The sequence below is a fragment of the Taurulus bubalis genome, assembly GCF_910589615.1.
Source record: "Taurulus bubalis genome assembly, chromosome: 12".
NCBI lineage: Eukaryota > Metazoa > Chordata > Actinopteri > Perciformes > Cottidae > Taurulus > Taurulus bubalis.
Genome location: NC_136600.1, coordinates 644,970 through 666,055, shown reverse-complemented (window position 1 = coordinate 666,055; position 21,086 = coordinate 644,970). Strand labels below are relative to the sequence as shown.

General features: G+C 43.1%; 1 protein-coding gene across 1 annotated transcript in view; it reads right to left on the bottom strand.

Annotated features, from left to right (window-relative positions):
* The window catches only part of LOC306745180 (oxysterol-binding protein-related protein 10-like), a gene marked incomplete at its 5' end in the record, with an annotated part of 57,770 nt that overhangs the window by 33,802 nt on the left and 2,882 nt on the right, over positions 1 to 21,086 (bottom strand). The window contains 2 exons of the mRNA XM_079227932.1: positions 13,524 to 13,603; positions 19,457 to 19,635. Of these exons, the coding sequence (XP_079084058.1) occupies positions 13,524 to 13,603; positions 19,457 to 19,635 (259 nt within the window). The remainder of the gene's footprint in view (positions 1 to 13,523; positions 13,604 to 19,456; positions 19,636 to 21,086) is intronic.

Sequence of the window (21,086 nt, the reverse complement as noted above, 5' to 3'; positions counted from 1 at the left end):
AGACAGCTACCAATGGACCTGGAAGACAGCTATCAGTGGACCTGGAAGACAGCTACCAATGGACCTGGAAGACGGCTACCAATGGACCTGGAAGACAGCTACCAATGGACCTGGAAGACAGCTACCAATGGACCTGGAAGACAGCTACCATTGGACCTGGAAGACGGCTACCAATGGACCTGGAAGACAGCTACCAATGGACCTGGAAGACAGCTACCAGTGTGACAGATGGCCAACTGAATGGAACATTTTTGTCTTGATGAGACACTTTGTCCCATTTTCTCGACTCAAGAGTCAAAATGTTGCTGGAGGAACTAGGGAGGATTTTTCAATTCAGTTTATTTTATATAGCCCAACATCACAAATACAAGTTTGCCTCGGAGGGCTTTACAATCTGTACACATGACATCCCTGTCCCGGGACCTCACATCGGATCAGGAAAAACTCCCCGAATAAAGATAGTAAAAACCCTTTCACAGGGAAAAAATGGGAAGAAACCTGAGGGAGAGCAACAGAGGAGGATCCCTCTCCCCGGATGGACAGAAGCAATAGATGTCATGTGGCCAGAATGAATAACGTAACAGAGTTACAGCACATTCAATGAATGTGACAGAAATGATTCATATAATGAGTAGTATGCATGGTCCATGATCCAGATAGCCACGATCCATTAAGCAGAAGGAGGTAGAGGGGAGGGGCAGGACCGGTTCCAGGTCAGTTGCATCAGCAGGGCCATGGCAGCAGGCAGGACCGGTTCCAGTCAGCCACGATCCATGGACAAAGAAAGTAGAGTTAGTAATGTTCATTGAAGAGACAATCATTTATCCAGAAGGAGAGAAAGAAGAGGTGAAGAGGAGAGGAGGAGAGGAGGAGCTCAGTGTATCCTAAGATGTCCCCCAGCAGTCTAGGCCTATAGCAGCATATCTAGGGGCTGGACGAGGGCAAACCTGAAACAGCCCTAACTATAAGCCTGAGCCAGCCCTAACTATAAACCTGAAACAGTCCTAACTATAAGCGCTATCAAAGAGGAAAGTCTTAAGTCAACTCTTAAATGAGGTGACTGTCTGCCCCCCGGACTGAAAGTGGAAGCTGATTCCACAGAAGAGGAGCCCGATAACTGAAAGCTCTCGCCCCCAACCTACTTTTTAACACTCTGGGAACCACAAGTAACCCTGCATTCAGTGAGCGTAATGCTCTAGTGGGGCAATATGGCACTATAAGGTCGTTAAGATATGATGGTGCATCACCAGTTAAGGCTTTGTAGGTAAGGAGAAGGATTTTAAATATGATTCTCTTACAGGAAGCCAGTGGAGAGCAGCTAGTACAGGAGTAATGTGATCTCTCGTCCGCGTCCTCGTTAGTACACGAACTGCAGCATTCTGGATCAACTAGAGAGATCCAAGGGATTTACCGGAGCAGCCTGATAATACGGAGTTACAGTAATCCAGTCTTGAGGTAACAAATGTGTGGATCAATGTTTCTGCATCGCGTTGCGACAGGATGTGCCGGATCTTTGAGATGTTCCGTAGGTGAAAAAAGGCGGACCTTGAGATCTGTTTCACGTGGGAGCCAAAGGACAGGTCCTGGTCAAAAATAACTCAGAGATTCCTTACGGTGGTGGTAGATGCCAGAGCGATGCCATCCAGAGAAACCATATCATCAGATACTTGATTTCTGAGGTGTTCTGGACCGAGTAAAATAACTTCAGTCTTGTCCGAGTTCAGCAGCAGGAAGTTGCAGGTCATCCAGGTTTTGATGTCTTTAAGACACGCTTGAAGTTTAGCGACCTGGTGGGTTTCATCTGGCTTGATTGACAGATATAGTTGAGTATCATCGGCATAACAGTGAAAGTTTATGGAGTGTTTTCTGATAATATTGCGTAAAGGAAGCATATATAAGGTGAATAAAATTGGTCCAAGCACAGACCCTTGTGGAACTCCATGGTGAACGGCAGTGGTAACCGAGGCCTCATCGTTTATAAATACAAACTGAGATCGATCTGATAAATACGACTTAAACCAGCTTAGTGCTGTTAATACCTATCAACTGGTCTAGTCTCTGTAATAAGATGTCATGGTCAATGGTGTCAAATGCTGCACTAAGGTCTAACAAGACCAGTACAGAGACAAGTCCCCTATCTGATGCAACTAGAAGGTCATTAGTAATTGTCACTAGTGCTGTCTCTGTGTTATGATGCTTTCTAAATCCTGACTGAAACTTCAAATAAACTATTGTTATGTTAAAAAGTCACACAACTGGTTTGCGACTACCTTAGAGAGGAAGGGAAGGTTAGAGATAGGTCTGTAGTTAGCCAACACCTCTGGTTCCAGAGTGGGCTTCTTAAAAAGAGGTTTAATTACAGCTACTTTAAAAGACTGTGGTACATGACCCGTTAGTAAAGACCCATTGATAATATCTAGTAGAGAGGCACTAACTAAAGGTAAAACTTCCTTTAACAGGTTTGTCAGGGTCCAGGAGACAGGTAGACGATTTAGAAGTAGAAACCATTGAAAACAGTTGGTCGAGGTTGATGGTAAAAAATCCATCCAGACACACAACAAGGCCCACAGCCTCCTCCATGGCCATCCCACCTGAGGATGGACCGGCAGTAGTCGAGGGCAGGAGATTACCGATCCTGTCTCTAATAGCCAGAATCTTACCATTGAAGAAGTTCATGAAGTCGTTACTACTGAGGTCTCTAGGAATACACGGATCCACCGAGCTATGACTCTCAGCCAGCCTGGCCACAGTGCTAAAGAGAAACCTAGGGTTGCTCTTGTTTTTCTCTATTAGTGATGAGTAGTAGGCTCCTCTGGCATTACGGAGGACCTTCTTATATGTTCTCAGACTATCCCGCCAAACCAACCGGGACTCCTCCAGACCGTTGGAACGCCATATGCCCTCAAGCTTCGGTGATGCTTGCTTTAATATGCGGGTCTGAGGGTTGTACCATGGAGCGAGCCTCCTTTGCTTAATGATCCTCTTTTTTAGAGGGGCTATCGAGTCCAGTGTCACTCTCAATGAGCCAGTAGCACCATCGACGAGTTGATCAATCTGGGAGGGAGTAAAGTTAGCACAGGAGTCCTCTGTTATATTGAGACATGGAAATGAATCAAATACAGAAGGAATCGCTTCCTTAAATCTAGCAACAGCACCGTCAGTTAGACATCTGGTGTAAAAACTCTTGCCTAACGCTGTACAATCCGGTAGTATAAACTCAAAAGTTATAAGGCAATGGTCTGATAAAAGAGGGTTCTGAGGAAACACTACTAAATGCTCCACGTCAATGCCATATGTAAGAACAAGGTGAGGGTGTGGTTAAAACAGTGAGTCGTTCCTGTACTCTCTGACAGAAGCCAATCGAATCCAACAATGAGCTAAATGCAACACTAAGGCTATCATTGCTGACATCCACATGAATATTAAAATCCTCTACAATAATAACCTCATCAGTCTAAAGGACCAAACTTGACAAAAACTCTGAAATAAATTCTGAGTACGTACCTGGTGCCCGGTACAACACAACAAACAGAATCGGCTGTACTGTTTTCCAGGTTGGATGTGAAAGACTAAGAACAAGGCTTTCAAATGAGTTGCAGTTCAATCCAGGTTTAGGACCCTTTTAAGGCCCGAATGGACCTATATACGTCCTTTTTTTAAAGTTTATGAACAAATATATTGATGCTACACATCAAATTAAACAAGAGAACCTGGGCAACAATAATTAGTCAGCCATTTCAACACAACTCAAACAAAATAAAAAAAAAATTAAAATAAAATAGTTATAATTTTGTCACGAGTCAGCCCACTCTGCATGTTTCCGGAACTAGCAACCCGTAGCTTGGTGCTATCAGAAAAAAACAGCAAATAGCAAAAAGCAAGACAATTCCACACAGATTCCAAATCTATTCACCAGATCAGACACCAGACCAAAGAACACAGCAACATAAATCGCTGAATCAGCACATTTTGAAATTGAATTTTTTTTTGTTGAAAAAATGCATTTCCCCCAGTAAATCCACACTGATACAAGTTTATTTAACACCATAAGTCATATGAAAGTGAAATGTAAGGTTTGCTACATGAAAAAATTCAAATGTCACAGATGTGCAAAAATATGCGCAAATGTGCCAAAATGCAAATTTTGGAAACCTCGCCTGAATTCTCTCTGTACTTTACCCAATCTGACTTTGTTCTGCTTCACTTTTTCAAGTGAAAACAGTGCAGAGAGACTGTTCACATATTGTGCTATGATTTGGGAGAGCCTCAGTGAAGCATCATTTCAAGGAGATAATCATCCTGAAAGTGCTTTTTTCTATAGGCGGACCTGGAACTTCTATTTGTTCTGTGTTTCAATCTTTATTTACTCTTAGCCAGCAACATATCTACTAATATTTACACATCTGACCAAAAGCTCACAAGGGTTGCCTTTATTATAACACCAAAATTATTCAAATAGCCCTTGTGGTTGCGGAGATACACCCTTTTTAGTTTGGGTATGCTATTTCAAGCTAAATCCTAAAAAATGCCTTGGGGCTTAAAAAGTTAACAGACCCGAGTCAAAAATGGCAGCTACTCCACCGGTGCCTCGAGGAATGTGCATATTAACATGACTTGGAGGAGTAGATTCATTTAGGCTGACATATTCCTCATGTCTCAGCCAGGTTTCAGTAAAACACAACACATCAATATCATTATCTGATATTAATTAATTTACTAATACAGCTTTAGAAGACAAATATCTAATATTTAGGAGTCCACATTTAATTCTCCTATCATGTTGCACTTTTGCATTAGTGGTGTTAACCTTTATGAGGTTATTTTCTATAACTCATCTTTTTGGTTACTTTTAATTTAATTAGTTTAAGTGGCCGTGAGACAGACACAGTCTCTATAGAGTAAATGTGGGCAGCCGCCCTAAAGAAAAGAGGGAATGCAGAGAAGGGTGTAAGACTACAACTCTGCTTCTGCTTCCTGGTCTGTCATGTACCAAGTCGACCAATAAACTTGGTCATATTTGCAGAAAGGGGATCCGCTCCATCCGAAGTGGGATGGATGCCGTCACCCCTAATCAGACCTGGGTTTCCCCGGAAAGACCGGCAGTTGTCTACGAAGCCCACATTGTTTGCTGGACACCACGTGACAACCAGCGGTGGAAAGCTGACATGCGGCTACATCTCATCCGTCACCGTGTTTGGGAGCGGGCCAGAGAAAACTACGGAGTCCGCCATTGTTTTGGCGTAAGCACACACCGACTCCACGTTGATTTTAGTGACCTCCGACTGGCGAAGTCGGGAGTCATTACCGCCGACGTGTATTACAATCTTACTGTATTCACGTTTGTCTTTAGCCAACAGTTTTAAATAGGACTCAACGTCGCCCGCTCTGGCCCCAGGCTGCCGGGGAACAGCTAACGCTATCAGAAGCTAAAGCTAGTTGGATCAGCTAGATTTATGGCTTTATAATAGTGATAGTGATAATTAGCTACACAAAAAAGTTGAGTCAACTTAAAAAAGTGAGGCAACCAGCTGCAAAGCCTTTTTGAGTTCACTCAATTAAGGGCTAATGTGTTGTGTCAACTTATGATAAGTTCACTCAAAGTGATATCTTAAGTTTGTCAAACGTAACATTACTATTCAGACCTCCTTATGTATTCAAGTTAACACTACTTAAAATATTGCATTTGATAGTTACATCATGTACTTAAGTTCAGATCACTTAAAATATTAAATTGGAGAAACTTGAAATTGTGTATTCTTGTAGATTGAAAACATACATCAACAGCACTTAACATTTTTTGTTGAGAGAACTTCACTGCCCATTAGTTGAGTACACTCAATTCTTTGCAACTTTGCCTTTATTTAAATTAATTAAAAATGTACACCGTTTTCTTTGGAAAAGTCAACAGTTAAAGAAAACAAACTTCTTCAAACACAAAATGTTTATTAACAAAAAGTAAACATTTGTTTGCATAACTATATGAATTCCAGGTGTCAACACTTGAACATAGACAGCAGAGGGTCAACATCCTTAAAAATCCAAATGGCTGCTTAAAGAAAAAAAAGGAAAACTTCAGTTTTGTGACTCCAAAATCAAGGCCTTGAAACAAGCTTTGGAACATGGTATATGATGGAAAATATATACAACACAGAAGGACAATGGCATTCCCTTGAAACTGGACTACTAGAGGATGGTTTTGGTGTAGGTTGCAGTTTTATTCAGGAACAATTTTTGTATTTTTTTGTTACACTAGACTGTCTAGTCAGGCCGGCTTGACCCCACCATAAAGATTGGTGGGATGTATAAAATGGCTTAAAAACCTCTCTTATCCATGCATCTATCCATCCATCTATTCAATTCAATTCAGTTTATTTTGTATAGCCCAACATCACAAATACAAGTTTACCTCAGGGCTTTACAATCTGTACACATGACATCCCTGTCCCGGGACCTCACATCGGATCAGGAAAAACTGAAAAATCTACTGTTTAAAACTGCAATATCTTAACAAGAACTGTTAAGATGCAAAAAACAACAATTTAGTACAAGTTATGCTTTCTTGAGCATACACAGTAAAAATGCTGATTCCAATATTAGTTTATCGTTATGGGCACTAGACACTATCAACAGTGGGACAATTTGTCATATATTGCTTTTACAATGAATGGACATTATCAAAAACGTATCGTCTGTAACAAGACAACTGCAACCTGAACATTGGCCTTCAGAAACCTTTTGGAACTCTTACCCCCTCAAAATCCAGCCAAGACCATAGGCAGGGTTTAAATATGGCAGGCTACTTGAGGCTACTTGAGCAAACTGTTTTTAAGGCCTGAACCCGGGCAGAGCACTGGATACCAAGGTTCATGAACAACTTTTGAATTACTTTCGAAAGTGTACCTCAAGTCCTTCGGATACTCCAGGTTGAGAGCATAGATGAGTCCAAACAAAAGGGCAAATGCAGTTGGGATGTCGCATGTATCATCCAGGACAATCCGTTCCTCAATAATCAGGGCGATGCTTAGTGTTGTTGTTGGACTCCCAGTGCAACTCCTTTCACATAAGATTCCTCCGGGTCTGTATTCTACACAAAAACAAGCATACAGAGACTATAATAAATATTCACCGCCTCTTTTGAGTTTTCTTGTTTTTTTCTTCCCATTCTGTAACAATACAACTTAAAAGTCAAAATACATTTTTATGCAGATTTTAAAAACTAAAATATACCACTTTCATACAAGAGTCACCTCCTACACATTAGTATTATAGTATTTAAATCTTCATAGTCTGTTAAATTAAATAAATTGAGCAAAATACAGGGAAACATTTGCTCCCACGGTACAGGCTCCCTTTAATTCAATAAGTGACAAAAATCTGAACTGGAGCAAATCTGCCATTAAACAATGGACAATGTCATTACAAATCTGCCAGATTCTCACCCTAAAGACTTTTCGCAGCAAAGGGTGCTAATGGTGTGTAGGTTTTTTTTTAAGTTTTATTTTCTCAAAAAGATTAGCTAAACAAAAATGTATTTTGAATTTGAAAATGTACTGACAGAGAATAACTTGACAAAATGTGAATATGCATCATTCTCAAAATCCATGACGAATTTGGGCTTGGAATTATAAATGTTACCAGTAAATTTGAAGGAGAATTGCTGTTACAAAATGCAGGTGATGCAGGCATTACACTCACTTGTAACCTTGATGCTACAGTAATATTGCCAGTATTGGTGATATCACATAAAATTAAAAACCATAAAGTTACACTTATAGAAATATTTAGATGGATTAACAAAGTAACAGTGAAGTAGGGAAGTTTGCATTAGTGTGTTCTTGCTGAATGTGCAACCTTAATGACAAACTAGTCTTACCAGACATGTCTTCAGCTTCTCCTTCACAACGAAAGGTAGACCTCGCAGAGCTGTACACTTTCTGTGGGCAAGGACATCAGTCGTCTGAAAAATACAAATTGAAGATTAAAAATTTAAAATAATATAAAAAAATATTAAAGACAAAGGCATTATTCAAATAAATTTGTCAAAATGCTTCCAGCATGGTAGCATGCATTTCAGGTCGGCTGTATTCACTAACTAAATGAACCCATATGTTCCTACTGTACATATGGGCACCATGTTTTTGGACATAGCTTAAGTGTGAAAACAATAACGCTCTCTTGCTTTTCATCTCTGAAATCCCCAATTTGAAATGTCGGTTAAGCCTAACAATACAATACACCCGTTTACATTAACGTGTATTTATATATATTGTAAGACAAACTCTGAAATATTAAAAAGGGTCATCTGATGGTAAATGCTCTGCTCCAATGCTATGGTTTGCATAGTTGAGACGAAAGCCATTCAGAGTGCAAAAATATAATTGGTTTTAATATATTTCCCAGCTCCAAAAGCATAGTGTAGAACAGGGATCGTGAAACATTAGCACAACAACTGGGACTGATGTTTTCTTGCCCCAATACAATGTGATAAAACACCATATAGGCCTTTAATATTTAGTTATACGGTGCAACTCTGAAATTTCAATGGCCTTACTACTATTTAATTAAACCTTCTTAAAAAGCATTTCACACTATAGTTTGACATGTTGTGCCTCCTGCTCCTGGTAAACATGGACCTGTTTACTCAAGTGCCAAACCTCTCCATGACAGTCTCAAGAGAGAAAACGTCCATTTATGGAGCTCCAGGCTGCAGCCTGTTGAAATACATTAACTGCTTTAAAAGTGATAGCTGATAGCTTAAAATAATGATAGCTTAAAGCAGCAAATCCCATTGTGAAAAGCTCTCTCTCTCTCTCTCTCTCTCTCGTCGCATCGGGGCGAACCTCCGCCGTGCGCGATACAGAGAAGAGTTGTAACGCGACCATGTAGAGAGGTCGGTTGATAAAAACAAATCTTTTTGACGAAGCTCAAAACGTGTTCTATTTTTAGAACATGCCTCGCGGGTGACTCACGTGGTCCCTGCACTAGATACGGACGGTATCTAGTGCACCTGAATGCTACGCGCGGGTAACTTATGAGGGAACTAGAGGCAGTTTCGACGCCACCAACGCTAAAGAACGGAGAAGCACTGCAGCAACATGTTAGCTAACCTAGCTAACACGAGCGGGTCGTTATCGCGAAATTACACATGACGTTATGAACACGTGAAAAGTAGGCTGGGGTCTGTCACATTGTAAACTTCTTAATGTTAACTTTTGCATTAAAAAACAACAGGTTATCTGACTAGCCAGTTAGCTAACGCACTGAACATACACAGTCTTACCTGGTTAAGTTGTGCTGGACGTAGACGGCATTCTGCAGAAACACTTAAGCTGGCGTGGACCGGCGCGAAATTGCTATCTCATGCAGAAGTGCACATGCGCAGTGGTAAACAGATTTTTCTCTCTTCTTCTTCTTCTGCTGCTTTTATGGCGGTTGGCTATGGTTATTTAAAATATAAGATTATAGTGTATATATGTGTGTGTGTGTGTGTGTGTGTGTGTGTGTGTGTGTGTGTGTGTACTGACATACACAGTGGCCTTAGTTACCTCAGCAGATGCCCAAACCACTATACTAAGTTTTCTCAACTTAACATTTTCAGTGGATTCCATTCCTTATTAATAAAATTGACATTTTGAGTAAGTTCAACTTTTTTCAAAGGTATTTGTTGACTCAACTTAAAAAAATGTGTTAGGCCAACAAATTTGAAGTTGGGCTTTTTAGAGTGTACCGTAGCAATTTGGACGGGATCCAAAGGAAAAGGAAATGCACCAATACACCTTTGTGACAGTTTTCACTAGAATGCTACAGCTTTGGATGTTTGTCGAAACGCTTCAAACCAACCTTGCAGACGTTTCTTCTGACTTTGTTTCAACACAGAAAATCGTACAGATGTGTACAAAGTGTCTGACTTTGACACCGGAGACGGCCGACCTATTCCACTGTTAAATTGTCAATCTAGATCTGCTAGCCAGCCCTGTCCAACCGCTCATAGGGCTGTCACGCAATCATGTGCTACAATGACTTTTGGTTTAGGTAAAATATTGGGTTACCAATGTGCTTTAAAAAAAATGAAAGAACTTTGTGAAGCTGATTTAATACTCTTGTTTAGCTGATAGAAAAATGTACTCGACACGTGGTGGTAAAATAATTGATCAGGACATTTAATCTTTGCAAAGAGGAGCAGAGTGAGAATTACAACATGACATGTCATTTGCGTATCCTGGACTGCTCCAAGAATAAGCGCTACCTAATAAGGGCTACCTTCTTAAATATCAATAGACAGAAGGACACATGACGTCTTCATATCTCCATCATGAGTCATTGCATGTCTTTCGCTAGACTGGCTTGTCAGGGCCAAAGTCACAAGACATACCTTTCTTAACCTAGAGACATACTGATATTTCAGTCTCCAGTCTCTATCAGCATGGCCAGCCAAGGATGTGTAAGCATGGAAATGTATGTGAGAGTTCAATCAGTCACTGGCTTTATACTAATACAACTAACTAATGAAACCTTACTAGTGATTCTGAAGGTAACATGAAATACAGTATTAATCAATAGTAAAAACATTGTTCTTCTAACATTAGCATAATGTAAAAGAAAAATACAGATTCAGCACGTCGTTTCATAACTCTTAATTAACCTGTTTTAAATAGCATCTATCACAAATACATACAGATCTAAACTTAGCGAAAAAAGGTTGGGACTTTAATCGTTGAGGTGGCAAGATTGATAGATGGATAGATGGATAGATGTATGAATGAATTGATGGATGGATGGATGATAGATAGATAGATAGATAGATATGGAGACATAGACAGGGAGACAGATAGAAAAATGGTTATATGACAGATAGATCATAAATGCATTTATGATCTATTCAGATATTATAGTGCTAACGCAGCAGCTAAGTGGCACTCAAGCTAACAAGCTTTGACCGTGATTGGCTCACGACTGACTCGGGCATATATGTGTCGATACTGTGACCGGTCTCCCCGATCACTGACTCCAGGCTCCAAATTATGTCAAAAGCACAAGATGGTCGCGCCCGTGTCCGGGATATTTGAGCTTCATTTTTGTACAGTGGACGTATCTTCCATCTATAAATACATTCTATGAGATACATGCATACACTTATTTTTCACCTTTTGGGAATTCGCAAGCTGATGAATCTCTCTCTCTCTCTCTCTCTCTCTCTCTCTCTCTCTCTCTCTCTCTCTCTCTCTCTCCCTCTCTCTCTCTCTCTCTCTCTCCATTTAGAAGACCGTGATCAAAGAAACACCAACATCTTAAGTGAATGACTCATCACAGCCGCAGCCAACAGGCAGCTTGCTCCCAGAACCTAAATGAACATTAAGAGTTAGTGGCCCGACTGACGAATCAATTCCTCAACTTGACCTCCTATGTAGGCCACCGAGAAAATTTTCGTCAATGTTCCAGGAAGTGTATTATTAGTTCCTCCATTCTCGGCTGGTTAAGCTTTTGCCCGAGCATCCTGATGAGCTTACCTTGAAGAAGACTCGAGGCGACACAGCCAACATTTAGAAATGGAGTAAGGCAGGGATTTCTCATTTATGGAAGCATGTGTTACACAAGCTCAAAACGTGTGTGTAGGAAATGCTTGTACAAACTATAGTCTTCTTTAAGAAGTGGACACCCGTTGGTTTGTGGACTGTCGTTTAAAAGCCTTGAGTTTGACAATTTGCTCTCGCCATTTTGATTACAGCCATTGCCATTACCAATGAACAGAAGTTTCCAGATTACCGTCATTACATATACGTCTCTGGTAGCGACAGCAACCTGTCAATCACCATGTCGCCCCACCCTAAAGCATCCCCTGCTTTATGGTCTGTTTGACTCTAAATGACCATAATTTACTAAATGAACATCATGCTGTATTGAAGAAGACTTGAAACTAGAGATTGAGACATAAACTCATGTTTACCATGTTTACTGAGGGAATACATCAAGAGAGAAGTAGAGTCATTTATATAGACTTCTATACAACCAGAGGAGTCGCCCCCTGGTGGTCAGGAGAGAGAATGCAGCTTTAACACATGAAGCATAGACTTCTATACAACCAGAGGAGTTGCCTCTTGGTGGTCAGGAGAGAGAATGCAGCTTTAACACATGAAGCATAGACTTCTATACAACCAGAGGAGTTGCCTCTTGGTGGTCAGGAGAGAGAATGCAGCTTTAACACATGAAGCATATACTTCTATACAACCAGAGGAGTTGCCTCTTGGTGGTCAGGAGAGAGAATGCATGTTTTAAGACACTTCCACATTGGCTTCACTCGACAGAACTGGAGGTTGACGCCTAGTACAAACAGGAACGTTGGTGTTGACCAAACATGCACTTAAACCCACCTGCACGCAATGAACAGCCGCTTCTCCATCCCTTATATATTTTCCAGATTTTTGGAGCTTTACCAATGTGTCCACATCCACCCACACACACAAACCAGGATTGATTTTCCACTGCTTGGCACTGATGATGATGATACCGGTGTATACGTTTAGACTATTTGAACTGTTTACCCATTAGTTGGATATATGCTGTTTACCTTTTCTGATATTTTCTGCCACACTTAATGTGATGTCGCTGCTGCGGTTGCATCCACTATTTTTTTTATCATTCTTTATCATGTCTTCTTCCACCCTTAATGCATTGCGTGACAGGCCGTAAGTTAATTGGATGTTAGTCATATTCTGAAGCTAATAAGATAATGTATTATTTTTAGCTAATTGTAGCTAACTATTTCAACTGTTTATTCATCACGTTTTTACATTCTTGTACCATATTCTTTAAATATGTCTAATTATCTTTAGGTGTTGTATAGACTTGTCTTCTTTCACACATAATGCATTGTGTGAAAGGCTGGAAGCTATCAAGAGAATGTATTTCACAAAACCTGACAAATATCAACGTGAGGCCATGCAGATGCACAACAAACCAACCAAGATGTGCAGAAGGTATTATGCTCTCGGATTTACTGTGTGTGAAAAGGACTGAACAGATGTTGCTGTTTGGAGGCTTTCAGCAGTGAGATGGAGCCGAGTGGTAAATTGTATAATTTAGTGTAGTGAGAAAACTAACAGCATCAAAGCACACAGCTTGTATGTGTTTCTGAAGCTTGTCCATTTAGAGGAGACAAAAAGGCTCTTACCTTTTAATGTCACAGCACACATCATAACCCAGAGTAAGCATTACCTTTAATGTACCTGGAAGTGCAAAATGGTGGCCGGGAGCACAAACCATTAGGGACATCCCCGGCTGGTGGTTCAGCTGTTTGAGAACAGAGGGGTAAAGCAGCTCTGAAATGCTGAATAAGATGAACCTCGCCGTGATGAGCAGCTGAACTGGAGCAAAATGGATGGAAATGTAGTCTGGCTCCATTATGTCCAGAAACCAAACCTGTCTGTCTGGCCAAATGTACACTTCTCTGTACATTTGGAATAACTGTAATTCAATAAGGAAGCAGAGACGAGCAGAGGATTGTGCGTGTGCGTGTGTGTGAATACCTTAGCGTTGCTTTCAGAGTGGCGTCGGGAACACAGCTGGAGCTGAGTCATCCATAACTCTTGCTCCTGGGCGTCCAGCGCTAACAGGAACAGAAAACAGAGAACAGAGAAAAAACAGAGACACTGCATTAAAATGAGTGTTTCCGTAAATAACCTGCACATCGAAGGTTATGCCAGTAATAATCAGTTTGTTTGCTGTTAAAGGGGAGGGCTCGCTCCTGTTTTTCTAATTGTCAACACATTTCAGGAAAGCACCCAAAACAGCACTGACACTAACAAGTATCCAAAAAGTGTCCAAAAAGCCCCACATCAATTAACCGGAACGTGGCTGCCGATCTTTCTTTACCTGACCAGCAGACACGGTCTTGCTGCCCCAGATACTTATTAGAGCTAGTGGTACGAGAGCTCGGGTCTGGTGGTACGCAATAGCCTTGCTTGGGACCAAACAATTGCACTCCAAATGGCCCAAATCCTTAACTTACAAAAAAAAAACAATTTAATTATATTTTAACACAGAAAACTGTTATTTATTTCAAATACACTTTTACTACCCGAGGAGAGACCCGATGCTCCCCGCGAGCTGAGGAGGAAGAAACGGGGAAGCAGTGCGGGGGCGGAACGTCGCGCCAGGAAAAGACGCTACAAGCCCGTCCTACCCTCCATCATCATGGGAAACGTGAGGTCTCTCCCTAAAAAGATGGACGAGCTAGCTGCGCTGACTCGCCATCAGAGGGAATACCGGGAGTGTAGCCTCATGGTGTTCACAGAGACATGGCTAACCGAGCTAACTCCGGACACGCACGCTGGACGGTTTCCACAATATACGGGCGGACAGGACAACGGAGAGCGGTAAGAGGAAGGGAGGAGGACTGGCAGTGTTTGTGAACGATAGATGGTGTAACTCTGGGCACATCACTATTAAGGAGCAGACCTGCACTAAGGACATTGAGCTGTTAGCTGTTAGCATGAGGCCACACTATCTGCCAAGGGAATTCTCGCATGTTATCATGGTGGCTGCGTATATCTCCCCTCTGCTGACGCTGAAGCGGCCTGTGACGTCATCCACTCGGCGACAAGCAGGCTGTTGACACAACACCCCAATGCTCTCCTCCTTCTCTCTGGGGACTTTAATCATGCCCCTCCGTCCTCCACTCTGCCCACATTCACCCAGTATGTAAAATGCCACACCAGAGACAATAAGACACTGGATCTTCTCTATGCCAACACCAAGGAGGCATATTCATCAACACCACTCCCTGCCCTGGACCGATCTGACCACAACCTGGTGCACCTCCTGCCTGTGTACACCACTCTTGCACAGAAGCAGCCAGCTGTGACCCGCATAGTTCAACGATGGACCGATGGAGCCGAGGAGGCTCTGAAGGACCGTTTCGAAACAACTGTAGGAAGTATTCAGTGATGCCCATGGGGAAGACATCGACGGTCTCAACTACTGCATCACGGACTAGATAAACTTCTGTGTGGAGAACACTGTACCCACCAGGACTGTACGGTGCTTCTCAAACGGCAAACCCTGGATTTCCCCAGAGATAAAGGCCCTCCTCAAGGAGAAAAAGAGGGGTTTTAGATCTGGCAACAAAGAGGAGCTGAGGTCTGTGCAGAGGGAGCTGAGGATGAAGATCAGGGAGGGGAAAGAGATCTACAGGATGAAGATGGAGGACCAGCTGCAGCAGAAGAACATCGTCGGTGTCTGGAAGCACCTCAAGGCCATTTCTGGTTTCAAGGGGCCCAACCAACAGCCTGAGGGGGACCAAAAGTGGGTGAATGATCTGAATTTATTTTTCAATAGATTTGACCAGCCATCCACCCCTCCCCACACCCAGACCTCCCTGCTGCTGCAACCCCCATCATCTGCACCCCCTGTGGACTACTACCCACCCTCTCCCTCCACCTCTCGGCTCCCCTTCACACCTCTCATACTCAGCATTCTACAACCAGCAACCCACTCCAACACCTCACAGCACCCCACGCCCCAGCATGTCCCTTAACCAGGTGAGAAAGGAACTGAGGAGGATCAAGGTGAGGAAGGCCACGGGTCCAGACGGCATCAGCTCAAGGCTTCTCAAATCCTGTGCAGACCAGCTGTGCGGGATAGTGGAGCACATCTTCAACTTGAGCTTGAGACTGGGGAAAGTACCACAACTATGGAAGACGTCCTGCGTGGTACCGGTACCAAAGACCCCGCGGCCCAAGGACCTCAACAGCTACCGGCCGGTGGCGTTGACAGCCCACCATCTCCGCCCTCTGGTGAGTTCATCTCTGGACCCACTTCAGTTCGGCTACCAGTCTGGCATCGGGGTGGATGACGCCGTGCTGCAGAGATGCCTCTCTCACCTGGAAAAGGCTGGAACACCAGCCTTCAACACCATCCAGCCTTTACTTCTGAGGGACAAGCTGGAGCAGACCGGGGTGGACCACCGCCTGACTGCATGGATCCTGGACTACCTCACCAACCGTCCACAGTATGTGCGGATACGGGAGTGTGAATCAGATCAGGTGTCCTGCAGCACGGGAGCCCCACAAGGAACCGTTCTGGCTTCATTCCTCTTCTCCATATACACCTCGGACTTCAACCACAACTCTGCAAACTGCCACCTGCAAAAGTTCTCTGACAACTCTGCAATCGTCGGCCTCATTTCCACAGATAGGGAATACAGAGAACTAAATCAGGACTTTTTAGGATGGTGCCAGCGAAACCGCCTCCAGATAAACTCCAGTTAAACCAAGGAGCTGGTGGTGGACTTCCGCCGGGTGGACTTCTAACCCGGTACCGGTGAGCATCCAGGGACTGGACGTTGAGATTGTCAAATCTTATAAGTACCTGGGTGTTCACTTGAACAACAAACGGGACTGGTCCGACCACGTACACACTCTTTACAAAAAGGGACAGAGCAGACTCTTTCTGCTGAGGAGACTGGGGTCTTTTGGGGTGCAGGGAGCACTCCTGAAGACCTTCTTTGACTCTGTGGTGGCATCAGCTATCTTTTATGGAGTGGTCTTCTGGAGCAGCAGCACCACTGCAGCTGACCGGAGGAGACAGGACAAACTGGTAAAGAAGGCCATCAGCGTGCTGGGACGTCCTCTGGATACCGTGGAGGTGGTGGGGGACAGACAGGAAGATGATGACGAAGTTCTCATACATGATAAGCCACACCTCCCACCCCATGCAGGACACTCTGGCAGCACTGCACAGCTCCTTCAGTCACCGGCTGATTCATCCCCGGTGTCTGAGGGAGAGGAACCGCAAGTCCTTTCTTCCCGCTGCGGTCAGGCTGCACAACCAGCTGAGCTGCCAGTAGACAACTTTGACAATTGAACACTTTGAACACTTTGAACTGAATGTGGTCACTTTATCACTTTATCATTCACCTGGTTTTTACGTGCTAGTACTTCTTTTATATATATATATATATATATATATATATATATATATATATATATATATATATATATACTTTTCTATTCAGTCTGTATATTAATTCTCTGCTGTTTATACTGCTTATTTATATTTATACTACTTGTTCTATTTTATTATTATTTGTATTCACTTGTGAGCAATGCTGCTGTAATCCTGTAATTTCCCCACTGCGGGACTAATAAACGATTATCTTATTTTATCTTAATTATGTGAAAATCATTTTTTAATCATTGACATCATTTTAAACTTACACTCTATTTCATGGTCATATACATACAGGTTGATCTCTTAACCTGTATATACATACAGGTTGACCTCTTAATTTAATCCATCCTGTAGTAACCCATCCTGTAGTAAAATTAGCGATCAAACCGTCAACCTCCTGGTCAGACCCAGACTCCACCCACTGAGCTACAACCGCCCCCCAAAAATGAGGAATTAGAGATAAAAATGTAGCATCTGTCTGATATAGCATGAACTAGTAACATCAGCGTTAGCTAAAGGCATTGGGATTCTGACTCCATGGTTATTGATAGTTTGAGTGGAATTTTTAAATGGCTCCAGTCGAGAGGCAGGTGACAGCGCTTCGTCAGATAGTCAGACAAAGATTCAGAGTCCACACTTGAGCTGCCAAGCGGCGCCACCTCCTGCTCTAAATGAAAGATATTATGAGGTTTGCTCCAGCTGGGATTTACCATCACAAGGTCAGAGGAACAGCAAAGGCTGTGACAGCCAACGTGACCTTTAAAGTCCCTTTTCTTTGTCAGAAATAGTGTCAGTAATGTGTATTTATAATAATTATCTTCTGGAGGGGTATGTCGGTGTCTGTGTTTTGGACGGAGTGCTTGACAAACAGCTAACGAAACTCGGCTATCCAAAATAGCAAAGACGTTTGGCAGTAGGTACCTAAAGGAGTACACAGAAGGCAGGAGAAGAGGAAGAGGGAGCTGGGTGATAGGGAGGAAAAAGAAAAAAGCAGGAGCAACTTGACAACGTTGTTGGTATTTTGGTGAGTTAGTAGAGAAGCACAAGCCTCTTTCTTTTTTTGGTTTGAATATTTTTATGTATGGCATAATCATGATAACTTGATGAGTCCCTCATGTGGGTCCAATCCTCTCCTGGATGTCATGTGGGTCAATGGAGATTGGGCCTAATTTCTATTACCATATCAATCATGGATTATGACCCTCAACGTCCTCTCAATATAGAACAGGGCCTGCCAGGCTTTTTATTAAAGCACTCCACCCTTGTAATGGGTGCCTGAAAGGGGTTATGATTCCAATTGGAAACTCAAGACAATTATCCAAGAGAGAGAAAAGAGGTGGGGGTAGAGGGAATTAAAATAAACTACGCTGTTTCTCAAAATCCTTGTGTCATGCAAATAACCTCCACAACCAACGTCCAGAAGAATCACAGAGACTTAAAGTTGAATGGAGTGTCTGTCGTTCAAATAATCGAACTGGCTATGTCTAATTTGTATGTGACATCCATCCATCATCACATGTCATGTGATTAAGGTGCTGAAGAGGCTGGTCTTGGTCCATCTCTGACTGCAGGTGGAACCAGCCTCATACCAGCCTCATGTGGGAGTGGACGACGGCATCATCTACCTGCTGCAACAAGCTCAGTTGCACCTGGATGGAACCGGTGTCCCTGTGAGAATCCTTTTCTTTGACTTCTCCAGTGCATTCAACACCATCCAAGCACTGCTGCTGAGTGAGAAGCTGCGGGTGGTGGGGGTAGACGCATCCACCGTCTCCTGGATCACTGACTACCTCACAGGCACACGGCCCAGTTTGTCCAACTGGTCCGTGTGCCGTCTGAAACAGTGGTCAGTGATACTGGAGCCACACAGGGACCTGTTCTGTCTCCCTTCCTGTTCACCATGTACACCACTGACTTCCAGTACAACACAGGGTCATGCCATCTGCAGAAGTTCTTTGATGACTCTGCAGTGGTCGGGGGTATTAGGGATGGACGGGAGGAGGAGGACAGGGCAGTGAGTGACTTTTTGGAGTGGCTGGTAGAAATCACCTGCTTCTGAAGTCTGTTGTGGTGGAGATGTTCAACCAGTGGAGAATGTGGTGTGCATGATGTCATGTCATACTCCACTATATCTTATACGATATTAATGCGCTGTTCATTTTGATGTACTATGTACCGACTTGAGAGATGCTGTCTCAGACTGTGCCGTCAGGCGAGGCCAACAGGGTTCTGTAGCACTGCGGCAACAGTCCATCTAGACCCCGTCAATGTAAAGTACTGACCTGAAAGCTCCTTTATGCTACACTAACAGTGGCTCTCTGAAAGTGTCACACTTTGCTTTCCCATCCATCAGGGAGCAAAGCTACAAGCTTTATGAGATGCTGGTACCCAGACAACAGATGATAGAGACAACAACGTCGCTGAGTTACAGAATGCATATCTGTGGCCATTTCCCAATCTTATGAGAGAAAGTCTCTTTCTGCAAAGACATGAGGACCCATTGTCTTACCTCTGAGTTTGTAGGCGTCCCCAGCAGTTGATTGGATGGTAAACATGTAGGGATACTCGTCGCAGGAGACCACCATTGCTCCAAGAAGAGGCAGAGACCCTCTGGCAAGTCGCTGGCTTTTACTGAGTTCATTCAGATGATATTGGAGCTGGCCAACCTCTGGGTCTAGTACAAAATATCTGCAGGAGGTGAGAGTGAGAGACAAAAGAAGAAACATGAGATGGAGAGGTTGGGACAGAGAGGGCCTAGAGGGGTATTCAACCAATGTCCAGTGAGGTCCAGTTAGCAAGAGCGTCCTCATGAAAAGGTCCGGACCGTCACAATATGTCCAACTGGTTCTATGATTTAGTCCCTTGTGTGTGTATATATATATATATATATATATATATATATATATATATATATATATATATATACAGTGGCTTGCAAAAGTATTCATACCCCTTGAACGTTTTCACATTTTGTCACATTACAATAATGATATGTATGGTGTACTAATAACACCGTCATATAAGTATGAGTGCTTTAACACATCCATAAGTTTCTCAAGCGCTAAATAAACGCTACGAACAGCACGTCATGCAGCGGCTTTCCCGATGTTCTCTGCATCGCAGACACTGTACAAACATGTACCAGTCGCAGAAAAGCTTAAGGCTGTGATCAAGTCTGTGAGACACTGTGATCCAGTCTGCATACAGTATGTGAGACGAGCGATGCTCTGCTGTGCCTGTGGTGTTTAATGTACGACTCAAGGAGGTCTCGGTAGAATCTATAGCGCGCGTACAGGAAGTCATCCTGATGTGAGAACAGATCTTGGTGATCTGGAAGAACCCTCACCCTATAAAACTAATATAACTAATATCGCTCCTTCATCAATGAGGAAGTGAGCTGCTTTTTTGTCCGGTGGGAGTGGCCAGCTTATCCAGTGAATTTCACTACTACTCTGGAGCAGGTTAAGGGATTTCGATGTGTTGCTATGGTGATTTTTCTAAACTTGCTTCGAAGAACCGAAAAGCCTGACCTGCGTCATCTTATCCTGAAAGTGATCCGGCTAACTCAGTAAACCAGGTACGAAGAATAGGGCCAAGGTGTCTTAAGACTGTGGATGTCAGCTGACTAACGTCAGTTGGCTCCTCCTGTGTGCGTGTCACCGGTTGTCGTGGTGACAGCCATGATTGGTTAACTTGAAACAGCTGTGTCACTGTCACTGAGAGGGAGACTGGACTGTGGATTTAATGAGAAAACAAACTTTCAAACTATTGTATCATTCTATTTATCTCTTTGAACTCAGTCAGTGAGTCAGTCTCTCCCTCTCCCTCCCTCTCCCTCTCTCCTTCTCCCTCTCTCTCTCCTTCTCCCTCCCTCTCTCCTTCTCCCTCTCTCCCTCTCTCTCTCCCTCTCTCTCTCTGTTATGCAGAATTACTCAGTCAGCATTCTTCAGTGGAGATGAGAGTGAGAGCAGATCTTATTCCTTCTCACACTGAATGATTTCACCCTGAGTCTTTAATGTGGTCATGAAGCACTGATGAGAACCTCTGAAGCTGGATGGATGAAGGGAGCGGGTGCTACAGGGGTAGAAGAAAAGCACAAAGGTTTACGATAAGACACGAATAGCCAGCGATGAGAAGAA